The sequence below is a fragment of the Pezoporus wallicus genome, unplaced genomic scaffold (genome assembly GCF_028554395.1).
Source record: "Pezoporus wallicus isolate ANWC-B61680 ecotype Strahan unplaced genomic scaffold, APGP_CSIRO_Pwel_v1 scaffold_3294, whole genome shotgun sequence".
NCBI classification, from domain to species: Eukaryota; Metazoa; Chordata; class Aves; order Psittaciformes; family Psittacidae; genus Pezoporus; species Pezoporus wallicus.
This window is the reverse complement of record NW_026635478.1, coordinates 10,162,851-10,183,296: the sequence shown is the minus strand read 5'-3', so window position 1 is coordinate 10,183,296 and position 20,446 is coordinate 10,162,851. Positions and strand designations below refer to the sequence as shown.

The 20,446-nt window shown below is 41.0% G+C and overlaps 1 protein-coding gene across 1 annotated transcript in view; it reads right to left on the bottom strand.

The window, feature by feature from the left end:
* The window catches only part of TTLL12 (tubulin tyrosine ligase like 12), a 28,552-nt gene extending 8,352 nt beyond the window's left edge, over positions 1–20,200 (bottom strand). The window contains exons 1-8 of the mRNA XM_057427352.1: positions 20,077–20,200; positions 13,936–14,111; positions 11,667–11,865; positions 9,753–9,912; positions 8,992–9,125; positions 5,800–5,876; positions 1,409–1,525; positions 1,102–1,296 (exon numbers count right to left, since the gene is read on the bottom strand). Of these exons, the coding sequence (XP_057283335.1) occupies positions 1,102–1,296; positions 1,409–1,525; positions 5,800–5,876; positions 8,992–9,125; positions 9,753–9,912; positions 11,667–11,865; positions 13,936–14,111; positions 20,077–20,196 (1,178 nt within the window). The 5' untranslated portion in view covers positions 20,197–20,200. The remainder of the gene's footprint in view (positions 1–1,101; positions 1,297–1,408; positions 1,526–5,799; positions 5,877–8,991; positions 9,126–9,752; positions 9,913–11,666; positions 11,866–13,935; positions 14,112–20,076) is intronic.
* Positions 20,201–20,446: the final 246 nt, after the last annotated feature.

Genomic DNA, 20,446 nt, shown 5'->3' with positions numbered 1-20,446 from the left:
CAGTTCATATTGTGAGAAAATGAAAGCACACCACCATCTTCTCACTTTCCAGTACCTAGTCACCTCAAGAGGCAAAATTCTTTGAAATGTCCTTGAGGAAAACCAGAACATGCTGGTCTTTCAATGTGTCTTTCTGAGTAAGGGCATGGTGGAACTTGATGCCTTCCTTTCCTCATCTACTAAAGCATTTGGAGAAACTTCCTGAGCTGCATGATAAACTTATGAAGTGAGCTGAAGTTAGTAATGTTAACTTAAGAGGGTCTGTTTTGTTTATTTGAAAATTCCTATCCCCTTCTTCCCATTCTCTACATGCCACTGCATCCACTGTCAAGTCTTGATATTAAAAAGCAATCAGACCACCACACACAAAGGATATGTGGAAAGAATGCTCTCTGCTGGTAATGTCAGTCAATAACAGAATACATAGAGCAAAGAATGGCCAAATGAGACTCCTGGCAGGTGGCACCATAAGAAAGTATCACCAAAGCAGCAACCGTTCAACCAGAATACTCCATGCTAGGCATAAGAGGTTATTCCGCTAGCAGTACCCTATCGCTCTCTTTCTCTTTTACCAAAAGAAAAATCTCCGTTTCCATCCACTCGAAGGTAGTTGCAGCAGCAGAAAGAACGTGGATTTAAACCCTAAAGATCCACAACTGATTTAGGCTAATTCAACTAAAACTCAATTTTACTTTCACAACCTTACAGAACCTAAGTACTTTAAATATTTTCATTCTTGCTTAAACGAAGGAAAAACTGCTGCTCATCCCCTGGAAAAATAAATCACCAACATATGTTGCAAACATGCTCTGATCCTTTGTCTATCTGTTAAATAGAAGAGGCAAGATCTTGACCAGACAAAAAGCAATAGCCTTCTGTATTCAAATCAAGTTTCTCTGTTTCAAAATGCATTGCTTAACTACTTTTACATTAATGAAAGTACCTAAAAAGCTCACATATTCCAGGTAAAATTCACCTGAACATAAATGCAGCCAGAGCAAACTCATGGTGGTGTAACGGCTGTCAAGCACCAAATGCAGGTTACTAGTGTTTTGAGGAAAAGTGGGATCAAGAAAACACAAAACAAGGAAGTGGAGCCACCTTCTATCACGTTGCTGGAAGTAGCTGATGAACTGAGGCAATTCTGTTTGGAGGTTAAAAGTGCGAGGCAACCATCTCGGTCCATCTGGTCCTCCAGCTCGTCTAGAAATAGATGCCAGGCAGTCTTTGACAGTCAGGAGGTTCTCACATGGGAACTGATTCAACATTACCTCAGGCCTTTCCTCGCTTAGCTTCCTGCAAAACAGAGAAGTTGTTGGGTGAAGGGGGAGGGTTGGGGATGCCTTTGGGAACATAGTTTTTATAGCAAAAAAAAAAGAATTTGTATGATCAGGGGAACAATTGCAACCTATAATCTTTGAAGTGTGAGAAATTGTAGAGGATGTCTGCTTCTCCCTCATTGTCTGTGAGCACAAACCGGGGATGTGTCAGGTTGTGGAGGACTTGCTGAATGTCTGTGAAAACCCTAGAAGAAGAAAAAGGCATATGAAGAAAAACATCAGTTTGGTTTCTGAAACTGATCAACTTGTGCCTGAACAGAAAAAAGTTTTAAGCTTGGCTTTCTACAGGAATTATGCTCTACCAATACAAGACTTCAAATTGAAGTGGGACAGACTAAAAAAAAAAAAAAGTATTTAAACATAGAAATCTCAAACCCAGTTTAGCTCTAAAATGTCACAAAAATAGCAATTCAGAAGACAATGATTCCCTGACAGAGCAGCACTAACATGAATTCTATACAAAAGGTCCCCAAATGAGAGAGAATCCCTCCTAAATGCCTTTGTTGCTGGAAGAGCTTTAAAAATCAACCTTCTGTCATCCAGAAGAAGGAAGTTAATAGAAATCTTGTCAGTTTAACTCAGTAGCTTCAGAAGACTACTTTCATTTGTTTAGAACTTCACACACAGCCATTTCTAAACAATCAAAACATATGTAAGTATGTACATTACATATGTGCAGGAAGTAAACACAACTTTGAGGTTTGATACAGATTCCCTCCCAGCCCCATTAAAAAAAATCCACACCACATCTGCATATGAACTACCAGAGACCTTGAATGCGCTAAAAGTTCAAAAAAAGGTTTTTACTGAAATTAGTGGACGTAACTCAGTAGGAAATCTTTGGGAGTCAAAACAGTACGGCTTTCTTCCCTTCCAGCTGCAGCTACTGCAAATACCTTTGAAACCTTTGGTTCATCAATGGATCAATTGGTTCTCACAATTTTTCCAACTAGGTTAAGGATGAGGCTGAACTATAACCCAGGGGTGTTACAAAGGATTAATCCATGCTTAAGGCCAGATGAAAACATAACCCATGTGGCAAATTCCTTTACTTCAGTCAAAAAAGAGGCAACAGTATGAAAAATACTGCTCTAACAAAGGCCTGAGGACAAGGCATTTGGCCTTACACAGCATGGAAGGACACCTGGAGAGCCTGACAGTGTTTGGTAAGTCCAATAAATCTTATTACACATCATTCCCTAGACATCATTTGATGATTCTGTGATTCTACTTTCTCAGCTGGAGAGCTGAGCATTCTTTACACAGATCAGGGATTCAGTGAGAGGTCACCTCCTCTTGCACATCCAAAAATCCGTGTCTCCCTAGTGCTAATGCACTTCAATGCTCTGCATAAGCCCTATGCCACACAGGTAGTGACCTGCATTCATACACTCCAAACAGCAGGCTTAAAGAAAGGTTCTGGTACTCTTTTTCTCCCAGTAACATATTAAAACTAGGACTCCTCTGTAAAAAATCTCCCACTAAACACTGAGCTGCCTTTATAGATACACAGAAGATACTGGTATCTTCTGTAACATATAGTATCAACAACTACCAGAAAGACTACCCCAGCTCCAGTAGCTTACAGCTATACATGCTATTTTAGAGGTGCTACTCCTATTAACAATAAATCACCTGCTTTCTTAATCCTGAAGTCTTGCTTCTGAATTAAGTGACCTCATGTGCCAGAGCACTCTGGATTACGTATCTTAAGACTTCCTTAAAGAACGCAAAAATGCGCCACAAAAGCAGCAGAGGAGCTCAATCTATCTTCACTAAGTGCAGGAAGACCACTGAAATAAATTGATGGAGGTCAAGATAAGAGGGAAAATAAGGCCATTCCACTCATTCAAAGTTTTTCAGTTACTTCATCCATTCTATAACCAATCCTCTTACCATAAAAGTCTTGGGATAGCAAAGGCTTTTGAAGGCAGATGATTTAGTTTTGGGAATGAAGATTTCATAGAAACACTATATAACCACTGATTTTGATGGTCAGATTCCCGCAGGTACTTCAGTATACCCAATATTAATGCATACATTTGAAAAAGTCAAGACCTCTGCCCTGAAGAACATGGACTACAAGACCAGGCCTGACAACTACTGGAAAATTCCTTTGTTATCTAAGGAGCATGTAGGATCTTCCATGGCATTTCTCTTGGTTTTACTTAAACTGGTAACACACATTCCAACATCTATACATCTGTATATAAAAATACAGGCAGGTAAGAAATGCACCAAGTCCCATTCAGAGTTTGACAAATGACAGAACCTCTACACTGCAATACTGTTGTATTTTGGACCTTTCATTCTAGTACTGATGACACACTTGAATGAATGAATGAAGCCAGCTAACCATACTTCCTAATGATTCGCTGCCGCAGTCATAATAAAATCTTGGGTAGGAATACTATAAAGTCTGGTATTAAAGAAGGTATTATTCAGTGGAATTGTGCAAGTAAGATAAAACATTCTGGATTTTACTTAATTTACTCAAAGTATTTAAAGCTAAGAAGCAGTTATGAGAAACAACTCCCAAAGCACAGAGCTGACAAGACCAATCAAAAGAGAGTTGTCATCTCAAAACCAGCAATTTTGGGCATCTTCAAAAAAATGACTGATGTAGCCAAAGAGAAACATGAAAGAGAAGATCAACAGACGATCAAGCCCAGCACAAACTGAAAGGACTTTTCATATGAACTTTGTCTTTGAAACATTTAGTTCTTTTATCCACTTTTTTCTCAAGCCAGCAATGAGCACAGCTGGACAGAACAATCTCCCTAAGGCAGGAGAGCTACAAGACCTACTCGAACCTGTAATTTTGCTATATCAAACTACACGTACTTGCTTCCCTGCTTTTCAGGATTCAGGTTAAACAGTTATTTCATCTTCCCATTCTCTGTTTTAGCTCTGCTTTGAAACAAGATGACTAAGAATTCGTCCCTGGTGCTGAACTTCGCAACTTCATGCATTTAATTTCTTAGAAATCCTTAAAACAGTGGTAATGCGCAAGGTAGAGCATGCACATTAACAGGCTACTCACATCTACCCAGCTTCACACATTCCTATCTGCCAAACCATGGTGGCAGCCTTAAAAACTTTAAACCTTTTCCAGAGGCCTCTCTGCCTCTGGAAGGCTGTAGCTCCCACTAGGTCATCTGGACTCTGAGATGCTACCCTGCTCCTAGAGGAACTTTAGTAGATGAAATTCAGAACACAACAAGAAGGACCTTCTGGCCTCCTGCAGAGGTCAAGCTCTCTCCCTTTCTCCTCTCCAGACAGGTACTAGACAAAGAAGAGAGGAAAACCCCTAGGAGTACAGGGACAGGGGTGTTGATAACATTCAGAGCAGCAAAGATTTGGTATGTATTTCCTTCCCTCCCTGAAGTAAAAGCCATTCACCTGAAATATGCAGTGCAAGATAAAGTGAAAAATAAGTGTACATTTCCCCAACATCCTCACTGTTTCTTTCTACCTCTATTGGAATGCATTTACCTTTGACTCCCTTATCTGAAACAGAAGCAAGTACACTGGATGAAAAACTAGCTTTTGCTCATCCTCAGTCTGTAAACAGAGATTTCAACTACATAATGAAACCTAGACTATCAGTGAGCAAGTCAACAAATACCTCCTAACTCAGTGACTTTGATTTTCAGTAGTTCTTCTCAAGTCAATTCAATCTAGTGAATAACGAGTTCTCTCAACAAAAGAGGCTGGGGTGTGAGAATACCTTCCAAATACATTTTAGCCTAATGCCACCTCTTAAGTAAATCACTGCAAGCAAGAATTTGGATCCCAGTGTCAGACAACAAACACCCTGGAGGGCGACTCACAGCACATTCTATGTCACAGTATGTTTTTCTGGAACAAACTAGTAATAAGGCAGTCTAGCCATGCAGTGCCACTGCTTTTGGTCACTAAAATCTCTTATCTTTGCAATGCTCTTCTAGATTTCTTCTGAAATAGTTTCACAGCATATACTCCATTTTTGTAGTTAGGCACATATCCAACTTAAAACATCCCAGGTTTTGGCAAGATTCCTGTTTGGCAATCTCATCTGAAGAAAGTGAATAGTCCGTTGTATTCACGCAGCACAGAGAAGCACATGTACCCTGCTGGATATACATGCTGTAATGCAAGAGAGGTTTTTAGTCTCTCTCATACACTTCAGTGACACTTGTTAGTGAAAAGTATTACAACGTTATGCAATTTCTCTTCTACCCACAAGGTGGCACTTATTTAAAAACTAAAATTCATCTTTACTACATCTGTGACAATCCACCTACTCTGAAGAATCCAACAAGAACCAGTAAGTCAGAATCTGAAGCAAGTGGCTACATACAAACACACCTGCGAGTTGCTTCTGGTATTTGATGCTCGAAAAGGCCGTTCAGCCTTACCACACTGCAATCATTACATTTAACCCTGGTAAAAAAGCATTTTGTTTGCACATACGTACTTGAAAACTTTGTCTTTGTCATAAAGTGGTGGGCTTATTGCTACAGGCAGTTTCTCCTTGTTTTCTGCTAAAATAGCCTGAAAAAAACAACAAGTAAAGAAACAGAGAATAAATGAACAGCCTCAGGTCAAACTCTGCAATATTCAGCAGATATGAACAGCTGCTTCGACCAAACTGAATTTTAAAATGTGCATAATCAGATTTATAAAAGAAGTGATTAAAAAACCTACAATCTTTAAGGGGAAGATACAGGTAAAATATTCAGTATGACTCAAAGTTTTTCCAAGTGTTTTATTAGCAAAAGCCTGTTGAAATTTGCTCAAATTGCAAACCTTTACAGGTCATTTTCTGCAATTCTTTATCTCCATGTAAGTATTTACTACATATATACAGGTGCATTTGTAGTCATAGTAAAAACAATGGTCCACCTGCATGTCTCATCAGCCCACTGTTTTCAGTGCAAGTGAATCCTGTGAATGCTGTGTAATATGCTGCTCAGGAAAAACAATCAGTTCAAAAGCAGAGGCAGAAGGAAGACAGAGGTAAGAGGCTATTAGTAAAAGAGGCACAAGAAATATGGCTTCAAGACCAGGGCTTATCAATACTGTCAAAAGCATGCTGAGAAATTCCTATTTCTCCTAAATATTAACAAAACATCAAATCATAGATGGTCATATGCAGTAAGAGAAAAAGTTGGTGTATTTCCAATGAAATGGAAAATTGGCCATTTAATTTTTTTTTTTATTATTACAGATAACTAAAAAGGTTATAGGAGGCAGAAGCCTAATTCTGCTCCTGTAAAAATAAGCAAAAGGCTTGGGGAGAAAAGAAATCTCACTCCACCTTTACACCACCTCTGACTATTGAAAGTAAATGCACATTTGGATCATTGTTGATACCCTGCCAAAGCAAGCAGCTTGCAGAAACTCTGGAATGGGAAAAGTGTATCTTGAGAAACCAGAGAAGCTGGTGTTCTGCAACAGCTCCCAGAATTCCAGCTGCTGCAGGTGGCCCTTGCAAGTTGCAGTGGTGAAATGTCTGTCCAGCCACAGTCATACCTCTTCACCTTTATGGCTTTTACAGGGAATACAACCATACAGAACCGGGAAGAATAAACAAAATCACAGTCATAATGAAATGTCTGAGACATCACTTTGTAAGACAGATTAGACAGTACAAATACAAAATAATTCCTGCACTTACCTAAGAACAGGAAGAAATGTAAGCCTTACATTTAAAAGATGACTACAATTCTCAGAATAGCACCAGGGGATTCACTGCTGTCGTTTCCACAACTTGAATATGGGGAGTTACTGCAGAACAGCAACTACTGTAGTATCCCAAGAGATACTTCTTCCAGCCCACACACTTTATTAAAAGCTGCCTTCCCTGACACCAGTTTCTGCAATCATTGCCCAATCCTTACCCACAGTACCATTTAAATTACAAGCTTTGTGGTCTATGCTGGAGACCAGAATTAGGTAACAAAACCAGGTAAAAGTTAAGACAATGTTGTTGTAACAACTCTGAAATACTTTTAAATAGAACAGTGAAGCCTTCAGGTTTATTTAGAGCAAAACTAGAGTAAAAAATATAACATCCTTAGCTACAGTAAAAATCAACAGCCCATTTAACAACAAATGATTATTTACCCACAGTAGCAAAGCAGCTGCAGAAACTGCACAGCAATAGCAGCAAACCATTTTGAAACTGTATGACTTGCATAAACATTTGGAAACATTTTCACTTAATTTTATTTCCCTGCAGAACTGCTGGTTCACATATTAATGCTGTAAACAGATCTCTGAAGTAGTCTGTATGTTTTTGTGCATGCAGCTCTGCTTCTGTGAAAATAGGGGAATTAGAAGTGTCGCAACATGGTATCTCTCCCATGGCATCTCACTTTTGGTGTTTAAGGATATGCTGTGCCCTGAACTATTCTTCATTGGTCTGTCACCAGTTAAAACTTGAATCTACAGCTAAACATGCTAGAGTAAAAGAAAGCTCTGTTGGTTAGTTCCAGTATTAATATTTTGCTGTCATCTCTTCTGAACAGCTGAGCAGCAGAGACACAATACAACACCTTTCTTTGAGAAGATGTTTTTAAGGTAGGGTGATAAAAGAGGATTCTCTTTGCACGCATTTGCACACACAGTTCTTTAACTTGATCTGATCATCCCAAAACAGCATTAACATACATGCAAAGAATTGCCTTATCTGAGATCCAGACACTTTTGCCAAGAGAACTACCTGTAAGGCATCAACTTTGGGTACATTGTTGTTTCTCATCTGTAAATGCAAAACACATCTATCTCTCTTCCAAAAATGCAAAATCCCAACCAACCAATCTGACTTAGGTTACAGACAGCCTATTTTGAATGTATACCTTTGTTTGGCAGAAGCAGGTTAACCTCAGTTCTGACTAGATGTTGTTAATAACAAGATGGATCCAGTATTTTCTGCATATCTTCTATCATAAGAAACAGATGGGTTACAGATTCATCTTTAGATGCTGCACTGTGAATGCTGTTAGTGGTCAGCACAGCATCCTCATAGGCTTCAGGTTTCTTCATTTTTCTTAAAAAGGAATCTCAAGCAGGCTTGGTTCATGAAAAGGAGATTCCAAACAACATAAATTTCACACCCTTAAAAAAATATCACAAACCTTTAGCAGAAAGGAGAGCTCAAAACACAATAGATAGAACTTTATAACGGTGCCATCAAATTAAAGATGTCCCTGCTCCAATACTTCATGGTTCTAAACCGCAACATTAAATGAGTAGCCGGGCTGAAAAATATAACCACTCCTAAAATACTAAAACAAGTCTTTCTGTAACTCAAGACTGACCAGAGGTGCTACAATAACAAATTCAATCAGTAAGCCTATTAGAAAACATACCAACTACATAACTGGAAGATGAGTACCTCCTATGCGGTACCTCATAGCATGCTTATAAAAACATTATGCAATACTGCAGTAGCATATTTGAACTCATTTATGTTGCTTCAGTTTTTAAACAGTTAAAAATTATATCTAAGACACTTCTTGACTCACCACACTTTATTTAATAGCTATATTCTGAATCAATATTTAAGCCTAAAAAGAGGCAAAAATCAGAACTCTTGCAATGCCTTTTAGACACTGTGTCATCTTGAGAGATGAAATATGAGATTTAATTCTTAAAATTATACCTGGTAATACTCATCTGATGGCTCTGGTGTAAAACAGTTGACATCCAACACTTCAGTAGGCACCCATGGTAACAGAACACACTTCCTGATCAAGCGATCTGTTTCCCCATAAGCATAATCACGAGTCACTTCGTCTGCAGCAAAACAAGGAGAACCTTTAGGAACTGCCTTTCATTCTCCACTGAAAATCTTCCTCATGGCCTATCATAAAAATCACAGCTGAACAGTTAACAATACCACAACCTTTTGTTAGTTAAATGTGCTTTAATTAATTCTAATTTTACAACATTGATAAGGGTATTATTTAGGATGCAAAAATTAGTCTGAAACCATCTGACTTATGCCAGTGTATTCAGACAACTGAACACTTACCTCAAAGACTACAGGAATAAATTGCTGGCCTGGCATTTCCTAACTTACAGTACTTGATTTTCCAGCTCAAAGCTACAAACACCCACTTCAGGAAATTTTATTAAACTCTTGGATGACTGAATCAGTAGTTTCACTGAGACAGGGATGCAAGATTTAAGTTCTCTGTCAACAAAAAAACAGCAAAATTTTTCAACTCAAGGGTGTCTATCTCACAGAAATTATGGAAATATCAGGCAGAGAACTTTAAAATTTGATAGCATTACAAAGTATGCAGTCATTTTGGTCTTGAAATATTTGTTTTACTGTGAAGTGAATAATTTGTGAGAATACAGCCTGTCTTCTATTGTGAGCATAAAAACCCCCAAATAGCAAACTCAACACACACTTACCACCAGTTTCAAGGTCTCTCAAAGGCCAGAGAACAGTGTAAGCAATTTGTTGAGGCATATAAAACAGAGGTGCTGTTGCAAAACTAGGCTGATCTGAATGCTGAATGCGTGATCCAAATTCATCCATAATGTACCAGACAGGAACCTTCTCCTCTGCAGTCTGTATGATTAAAGAGAGTGAGACATCCTGCCCATATCAATTGCTAGAAAAGCACTTCAAGACAGAAGGTGCAGGCAGCAACCCCTACAACATTTCTGTTTCCTGCTCTAGCCAAGAGTGTGAGCAGGATTTAGGCATAGAGTAACACTCTTATCCCTGCAACTCTGAGGCTAAGCCAGCCTAGCATCCAGCTGCTGCTGGGAACACCACTTTCCCGTATCAGCTGCACAGTCCCATTCCTCTTTCTCATGGCAACACCTACTGCTATTGCCACCAGACCTGCTTCCCCTGTACCAAACTAGCTAGTTCAAGGAGTTAAACCAGCAGAAGGCTGCTTGGTAGGATTAGTTTTCCTTCAGTTTCTATCAGAATAAGTGTGCTAAAAGGAGTTTGAAGTTTGCAGCATAAGAGTTAAGGAGAGCAGAACTGCCTCCTGCCACAACAGCTGGTCGTGAGAGTGCTGAGGCTACATCACCAAAGCACCCCTTCCTTTCACACTTGACATAATAAAATCCTGAATGGGTAAACTTTAAATTCCTTGGTAGCACTACTGTGGCCTTTTTACAGAGGCAGAAATGGAGCACAGAGATTAGAATTCAGATATTCAAGCAGCTCAGTGCCAGAAACAGGAACAGAAGACAAGATCAACTACAGGTTGAATTAACTGTCTTCCAGGAAATCATATTTCAAATGGTAACAATTAATTTCATGTGGCTCACAAACCATCCATGAAACAAAGACACAGGGTAGAAAGAATGAGAGATATTGCTCAGATCTCCCTTGTACTTAAAGAAAAAGCAGTCACATCAGATCTCTTTCTCAGGGATTTTTCAGGCCTAATACTACTGTGAGCTAAGCTGATACCTTAACTAGTGCAGATGCCCACTCCAGAAACTGACCTCAAGTCCCTGAGCTAACAGAGCAGGCTGGTCGCACTCACACTGCTCAGGGTTAGCCTTGCCCATTCTGAATCATGGCCTGGCCCAAAGGATTCATGAACTTAGCCTAGGAGCTACTCTGCAGACCCTACAAAAGGGATTTTAACTAAAGCCCGAGTGTTGTGTTTCCTCTGAAATAGTATGCATGCACTTGAAGGTGCTCGAAGGCTCAAGACATGCTGGTACAGTGCTGAAGGACTACACAGGGCAGACAGACCAAACATGGTGTGATCTTATCCACACTACCCAAAAGTAGCAGCCTTTAGAGTAAGCTATGCCCAGAAACATTTGGGCTCCATCTTGAAGCTACTTGGTTCTCACCTGAGGGTGAGCTAATGCCAGTTGCCAAATACAAACGGGGAAGTTACTCGACAGTGTAGATATATTCCTGGTATGAAAAGCATTATATACAGGCAAGGAAAACCGCAAGTGTAGCTAAGATGCACACTCTGATGTGAGACAGTTGATTAACGAGAGGTTATTTCCTTCACAATGAGAAAGTTTGAGTAGAAAACACACAACATGCAGCAGATCTCATCCTTCTACCCCCCTCTTCTTTTGGGGCATACTCTTCCCTTCCCTATAAACCTCCCTTTAAAGTCCTCATCAGAAAGCTGGTAGCAAGTCATTGTGCATTTTAGCCCCATGTGGCATTTGCTTTCCTTCCAAGTGGAAGTTTATCCTGAAATGCCTGTAAGACTTTTTTTTTTTCATTTTTTTAAATTGAAAATTTCTCTCTGTTAATAGCCACTGGAAAGTCTTCACTCAGGATTGCTCAGAACCGTTTAGCATCCTAATGAGGTTTTCGAGACATACCCCTTGAGAAAGCTGGTAGGTCTGATTGTATTTCCACATTTCCTGCAACACTTGCTCGATACTGCCCTCATCTGGGATCTCTCCGTGGAAGTCGATGCCCATGAGGCTGGTCATCCTGTGCAATAAGCCAGGTACGTGCAGCAGCTGCTGGCGGGCGTGTTCAACACGGTAAGTCCAGGCGTGGTCAATGAGGAAAACGCTGAAAGAGAATTTTGGTAACATTACAATGGTTCATTTTTAAAGGTACACAGACAAATGTTCCATGGATAAGAGCTACACTTCTTTGTAGATGGTTCGATGACTAAGTCTTCTCTTACTCCTGAAGTCACTCCCAGAGCACACACAGTGACATTACAGGTTAGGAAGAACTTCTCAGCAGTAACTTAACTCTGTTTTTGTTGTAGAAAGCTTATTGTGCATTAGCTGGTATTCTCATGAAAACAAGGAGCAAACACAGAACAGGGCACTCTATTTCTAAGCCTATTTCCCTTTAAAGGCCGGGAACACAAGTTTCTTCTCTTTTGATCACTATTAACTCCACTGCATCAACCTGATATTCTTGCCTAAAGATGGAAAACAATACACTATTTTGCAAAATTATTCAAGGACCTTGTTAGCCATGAGAGCTGTGCCATCTGCACATCTAAGGGGAGAGCTCCAGCCCTGTATGTGCTGTTACAAAAGGATTAGTTTTAAGGTACTCCTGATTATTTCTCTTTGGTTTTTTTGGGACTGTCATCCTGTCCCTCATCCCCTTCCCCCAGTCTTCTTAGAAAAAAGATATTTTAAAAGAATTACTGATCTAACCCAAACCAAAACCATATACAAGTTGCACACCTTCCCTTGGCAAATTTAACCTGTCTTTAGGCTGCACGATTTTTACAAAAACTACAGTTACTCCAACAGAAGGGTTCTCCACATTTTGCTTACATCCTCTCACTGAACCAAGTCAGAGAAAGATCTGAATTCTACTTGCTAAAAAACCCAAACCAAACCGAAAACCCCACAACAACCTTCCCAAACAAAACCACCCCATCACACGTATTTCAGGAAGTTGAACATGTGTCAGCTGTCACGTACAGCGAGTTTACTTGAACGATTATTGTATCTCAGATTCTACATATAGAAGGAACCTCATTTGATTTTAAAATTAAAGACTCCAGAGAATGCTATGGTCAAGCTCTTTGGAAATGTTAACGAACAGGCGTGTTGGTATTCTGCTCCTGCATTCACAAACACATCTGAATGATGCAAAGAAACCCAAGGTACTGTTTCAAACTTCACAATTCAAGCATGTTCTCAGATTTAAAAAGGCAATGACTTAGGTTAAAGCAGGCATGTAAAGGCAGATACCTGTATTCTGTGTTGTTTTTACTTATCAAGGCTAAATCCAGATTTTAGGTCTTGGGTAAACATCCAAAGTCTAAAAAAGTATAAAAGTTCTGGCAAAAGAAATTCTTTACAACTGAGCAGAACTGTGTTTTGCTCTCCAGCAAAGATGACTTCACCTCACTGTTGTTTATTAATGTATGACAAATTGCCTGTTCTATGTTTAAAATCAATAAGAGCACAAAAAGCTGTGTTGCAATATTAAGTTGTTTCTTATGCAACTTTTTTCCTAGCTGCATACTAGTCTCATATCCATGACAGGTAAACTGATTCTGAAGAAAGGCAACAGTAACTTGATATATTCAATTATGTATGCATCATAGCATGCAATCGCATGATGACACTCTTGAATTATATTTTACCCAGCTGGAGGAAATTTAATAGTCAATGGACCATTACTTTGAAGCTGCTTAGTACCTCCTTAACCTGAGATTTGTAAATCTCAGATTTACATTGTAAAGGTCACAATTATATGCGGTTGGTTTTTTTTTTTGGTTGTTGCTTTGTTTTTGTTTTTTAATTCCAAGGACACATAGTCTTGTAGATACAGAGTTTTGTTTTATTTCTGCAGAATTAATTTCAAGGTTGCCTTTTCCCTATTCTCTCCCTCAGTCCACTAAAATCAATTCCTAAGCATCTTCTTGCATGATTTAAAAAAGAAACAACATTAAGATACTTGCACTCCTAGTACCCTTTGCAAGACGTGCCTCATAGCATATACCTTTTCTCAAACAGGCAGGTATGCCTTATACTAAAAAAAAAAAAAAAAAAAAGAGGATTTCTGAATAGGATCAAACAAGTTTTAAAGCAAACTGTCTATATAATTTTAGGATTTAAGACTATTCAAAGACTGAACACTAGTTCTGAAATCACTCCTCACCTATTGGGATTGGAGGCTTGAAGCCCATTCTCATTTGTTACGATAACTTTGAAACAAGGCTCATTTCCAGGATTTGGTTTCTTTTTCAATTCTTCTTCCATTTCTTCATCACCTTCCTCCTCCTCATCCACCTCTTCTACTTGCATTATCCCGAAGTAGTCACCAGCATCAAATACCTGAGATGGAAAGTACACAAAATATTAAGCAGCTTGTTGAGGCAATACCTTGACATCTATAATGCAACACTGAAAGGCACTTGTAGACACTTTTGGACTGCAGTCCTATTAAAAAAAAATGTCATTTTTAACTTAACAGCTAAAATGTGAAAGAATAAATACTGCTGTTCATTTAATAGAACTGTTTGCTTGGGAAGTTTATTTAATATTGGCAGGAAGCTTTGCTGGTTTCTTTGGTACCAAGAGGTCTACTGATGATTGTCTGTTAGTTTAACTCATCATAAAGCAGAACATCTTTGCTCAACTTTGCTAAAAAACAACTTAAGACCCTTAAACCCCAGTATTACCCAGGCTCCACAACCATGATAAAGTATATTAAGATCCCTGAAAAAGAGCTTTTACCAATTGAGCTCTAAACCAGTTAAAAAATCCCAGCATGTTCCCCCCCCTTTCTTTCCCTACAAAAGGGAGCCCATGCTCAGTGCTCACTCACCTCTGGATGAACTGGGAGATTCCTTTTACTGCTGCAAGTTAGGGTCTATACAATTACCTCTACGAATGTGCTGAAAGGGAATTGCTTGCATGCTTGCCGACGCTGGACATAACACCTTCATCTAGGTCTACTCAAGTTTCCCTTCTGCCCAAAATCTTGCCAATCTTGCTTGAATACCTTTTGCAGAACTAAGACTATGCTGACAACTTTTGTGATTTCAAAGTGAACATATGCTTTTCAGAAGAAAAAGAACTTGTAAAGCCTGGGAAGACTTTTCAAATGTTTTCAGAAAGAGAGTTATTTCGCCAAGTCACTCACACACTACATAATGAACCAGGAAGGAGTAGACAAATCATTTGCCTCTATCAGATCTCACTAGAACGTAGCAAGGAGGGAGAAAGACTTAGAAGTGTGACCTCTGGAATTACTGGTTTAACACGCCAAGTCCAGGTACACCTAGCCTCTGACACCACATTATTAGAAGTCATTACTTTTAGACATCACCAACTGACTAGCTGTAAAATCCCAGCAGCAGTGACAAGCTTTTATTTGTTTATGTGAGTGCCCCGTCAGGATAACTATTTCTGCTAGGCACCAACAGAAGGGTGAGGAAATCAACCCCATGTTCGCAAAGCAACGCCACCCAGACAAAGCAGATAGCTGCCCAAAGACAGCTGCAAGGGAGGAAGGCAGCAGGGAAACAACATCTTCAGATCTTAAGCCACAACATGGTTTCAAAGACCAGATCCAAGTGGAGAATTGCTGGAAATTCCCTTGAGGAGCAGAGGATAGTATTTTCCTTTAGGCTGGGGGGTGTGTTAGAAAAAGAAGATGCCAACAATATGTTGGCTAATTCCACATACACATTTTTCTTAGGGTAAACAACCTCCCTGGAGGTTAAAAATACACCCATTTAAAAAAAAAAATCAGACTTAGTGTCTTCCAGTTCAGCAGGTATCAAACCAGCATTTCTAATTTATTCCTAGTTTTCCAGCTTTGCGAGAAGAGGATAACAACACTCTCAACAGCAAGCAATATCACCACCTCTTGCTGTTGTAAGAGCAGTTATCAATATTTCTTTAAGTCTCTGCTCAGTTGCCTGTAAAATTTGTAGTCACTCATGTAACTGCAGGCAGGTCCCAGCAAAAGGGAGAGTCCTTCCCTGTGTGGCAGTCATTGGTGCTCACAATTTATTTTGTCAGATTAGCCCCCATCTGGATCAGCTCCCTGATCTGCCCCACTGTACAAGCGTTAATCCCAGCCCACAGCAGGCAGCACAAAACCGCAACAGGTGACACGAATTCCACTCCTCCCTCGAGTGACACCTCCTGCTCCTGGATCAAGACCTGTCCCTATCAACCTCATCAGCCAGCAGAAGAAACCTCATCTAAGTGTCTGGCAATCATCAGAAAGTAAAACTGCAAGTGTGATTCACTGGAGTCCACTTGACACCTGCTACAGCACGCCACTACACATGCTTTCTGCACTTGACATTTTGTCTTGAGGAGCTTGTAAGAGCAGGGACACAAGGTGAGCCAGCTGCTGCCTCGGAGATCAGCCTTCACTCACCACAGGCTCTACCCATTTACCAAACACCCATGATGGATGTTATTATCAAGTTCTACAACTAAAGAAGCTGTTGTCTTTACATTTTATTAAGTATCAACTAAAGACTTCGAAATGAAGGGACTTTGAATTGCCTAAGCCATGCTTTCTTCAACAAAGCATCAGCTGCTTGAGATTGTCACAGCTGCAGTTAGCAAAAAAAAAAAAAAAAAATCCCCACTTTTAATACCTTTTCAACAGAGTTATGCTTAACAAAAAATTTCTCCTAGAGAATTTATAAGCTTGAAATAGCAGATTAGGTGTATACCTCATCTGAAGCAATATGCACTTCTTGGAGCAGCAGCTCAAGACCACCTTAGTAAGAGGCTTTTGGTAAGGTTTTTGCTGGATTTTTAAATTCACCACTGATAACACAAACAGTGAAGTAGTGAACTGATGGGTCTGGCAGAAGCACCTTGTGGGCAGTGTGGATACAGCCTGTTGAATGGGCTGTGGGTGACATTGCTGTCCTCCTCTCTCCCCCCCTCCCTCTGAGGGTCTGTCACACTGTGAACCCACTGATGCAGCAGCAGCTCCATTAAAGGAATTTTAAACTACTTAAGCAAAAGAACACTGGATAGGATCATGCTACCAATTTCAAAAGTATAACCTTTTGCTTGAAGCAGAATAGGGAGAACTTGCATGAAGCACTCCACCGGAGTAAGTAATAACCTCTAGAAGACAGCAAAGGGGTAGCAACACATTTCAGTGGCACAACAGTTGGTGAGCAAAACATGCTTGAGCAAAATTACTCCCTCTTCATATACAGGTGCTATTCCGACTCAACAAACCTAACAAACCAGAGAATGGGATAACAAAGCAGGCACATGTCATGACAATCACCATGCACAAGCACCTTCAGCAAATTCCTTTTAGACTTATTGCAAACTGCTCCAAAGGCCACAGGCTGCCCTCCCCTGCTCAGGAAAATAAAGTCTAGTAGTATTGATCAGGCTGCATTCCTTCTAGTAATTAATTACAAGCCTTCATTTCTATCTGGGATGAAACTCTAAGCAGTCCTTTGCCAGCAACATCCCAGCGCCACAAAACTCTTGCTGCTATACAGAGAAGCCTGCCATATAACTCAGCATACGGCTGAACAGTAAAAAGAGATTATGAATTAAATTAGATGCAGGCACTGTACTTGGTAGGCTTATACATGGCTTCACCAGTAACATATAAAACAACCGCTACATTGGAAATAGAATTCTAGGGCTTATAGTAAACATTACACATGCTTATGTTTTGTTTTTCAAGTTTCTGTCAGAAACACGGGAAAGTTTGCCTCCCAACAAAAACCCAATGCTAAATGCAAGATCAATAAATAAAAGCAGGTTTGTTGATCTCACAGATATGCTGTGTTTTGAACGAGCAATCCAATTTAACTCATGGTTACATAATGCACTCACTCTGCTGAAGCATGTGTGTGCGTTGGAAAACAGCGGCCTGGGCTGGGTTCTAGAGGCACTGATGTAAGAGAGATTTTTATCTGATGCAAATTTTCCAAGTTCCATGCTAGAAAGTTTTAATCTTTGCAGCAGGTTAGGGCAAATGAAAAATTCCTCCCACCCTCACACATGAAACAAACTCGTGCAATGCTCCATGTTGCACCGATTTCCAGCCTCCTAGTTATTTCTGTTACCTAGTCTTCCCAAACATTTTCATCCTTTCCCTTCACCTCCTTTGCTTTCTTTACTGCTGCTCCTCCAGCCACTCCACATAGCTCAGTTCTAAGGTACCGCAGTTCAGTCTCTACCTCCCCAAGAGCTCATCTCAGTCCACAGCATTCCTCACAGTAATTTGCCCTGGACATCCCAGTCTTCTCTATACCCTTTTGCCCTTCTGGAGAAAACCCCAGAAGTTGCAACAGTAGAGACAAGCACCATCAGCAGCCTAATTTATCTTCCTAAGCACGCTGAAGTCATTAAATCTTTCTCTCCACACACACTGGAACACTTAGGACAGAAGAAGCCACTACTGCAAGCAAAATGAAACAGAAGGAGCAGGCTGCCACCTTAGGGTATATGCTTTCTGGATCCAGCCTTTTGCCCTCCTAGCCTCCCGAGAAAGACTGGGACCATGGATCTCCTCTCTATTGTCTCACCTTCTAAATTTCACAGACCCCTGAAGTTGCCAGCTACCTCCAACTTCATATTACTGGCATATGGCAATGCAACAGCTTGCAACTTTGTGTTTCCTTATCAGCTTTATATGCCTTCCACTTCCAACACATCCCTTCTTGTTTAAGCAGAGCACAAGATGCTCCCTGCTCCAAATCACTTGCATGTATGCTTGTTAGGAGGCATAATACAACAGAAAGTTTATGACTGGGCATATGCTTCAGTTAATGTAGATTTATTTCTGTAATACATACAGATTCTTGTTATTAGCAGTACCAGACACATAACAGCTAGAAAGCAGCAGGAACATATTCAGATCCTTCCTGACTATAAACACTCAGGTTATCTCATGGCTTGCTGTGCTTCCCTCCTGTCCTGACTTTAAAGTTGAGACAGGGAAAAGAAGCGTTCAGGTATTTACAGATTAGTTTACTTGTACATGGGTGTTAAATTATAGTCCCCTCTCCTTCCCCACTGTCCTGTACTTCCTGTTCAAACGTATTATCCCACCTCTCTTGTTTCTCCACTGCTCATCATGCCCTCTGGCACCCCACCACTAGTTCCTTTCTCTCTTGATACCTTGAGGTTCCACCAGATCTCCTACCAGGCTGAAAGTTCACCTCATTCTTTTTCCTTCTCCAGGTCGACTCCTCCAGACTCCCTGGAGCACTCTCAAAGTCTCCAGACAACCAGTTTCAGGTTGTGTCTCCTCCTTGGTTCCTTGTTCCTTTACTCCAACAAATCCAAGGCAGCTTTGCTCACCACTAAGGCCAGCTGTCCATGTACAAAGTGAAAAAAACCTTCTAAATTCAACTTCTGTGTTTTCAAGCTCTCTGTCCAAAATGACTCTTTTTTCCTCAACTTATTTTTCACTTCCCTTCCTCATCACAAAGCCCCAGGGAGTAAGCAGATGGTTGCTAAAAACATGGGCAAAAAGGGATTCTCCCTCCTGGGCCTGTGCCCACCCAGCCTCCTTTACCTCAGGGCCAGACCCAGAGACCCCCGGTGCAAGCTTCAGCTGAATCATTACCAGAACAATCTTCTCCCACCACCCTGCTCTCTGACAGGGCTGAAAAGCTTTTACTCAGCTCGGGAATACATGAACAAACCAACCGGCTGAAAACGCTCCCAGAAAACATGCCTGAGACAGGTAACTCGTGCCTACACAACAGGAGCTGACCGAGCTGGCTCTGCACAGTTATAAATGACTGAGAACAGGGTAGACCAGTGTGGAAATGAACTGAGAAAAAGTAAAAAAAAAAACCTATCAGGTAAAAGCCGACCCAAACCAAACCACAATGCATTAACCCGTGACAATGTGCTGACTTTAATACTACTACTGTTGCCTTTTCAAATGCCTCTTTGGCAGAAAGGGCTGAAGGCTTTAAGACACAGTCATCGCCTCCCTCCAGCATCAGATCTCCAGTTCCCTGCATCCCCAAAAGCTTTCAAGCTTTATGCTGACAACAGTAACACGAAACCAGTTACACACAATACTTCCCATTTCCTTTACACTCCCAACCTGCACCTTCGGTAACACGACCCTCACACAGCTTTTACCACCCTCCCCTGCTGAGCAACAACCTCTTGGCTCTCTTCCTCACCCAGCCAAGAGAGGAAGACCCAGCTGAGAGAGAGAGAGAGCTCCGCAATCGCCTCCTCACTGAGGAAGCCCTTTCGGCAGGAAAGACCCCCGGCGAAAGGGCTTCCCTGAGCGCCATTCCCTCAGGGACCCACGGTCACCCACCTCGCCCCGCAGCTTGCGGTACAGGCTCTCCCAGTACAGCGTCGGGACCCCCGAGGCTCGAAGAGCGGCTCCATGCAAAGCGACAAAAGCCGACAGATCCTCCTCAGCATCTCCCGACATGTCCAAACACAATCACTACGTACTCCCACTGCCCACCCCGGCGCAGACCGGAACACGCCGAGCAAGAACCGCCCCTCAGAGGGAGGGGAGAGGCGGTGCCAACGGCAGCTTCTCAGCGCTGAGTGAAGGGAGGGGGAGCGTTGATCAGTGGCTGCTCGCTTCAAGGGGGCTGCGGCCGCTTGTCATCATCCCTAAGAAAACGGGGTCTGGGGGAGCCATAGTCTGCTAAAGAGGTGCGAGTGCTGCCTGT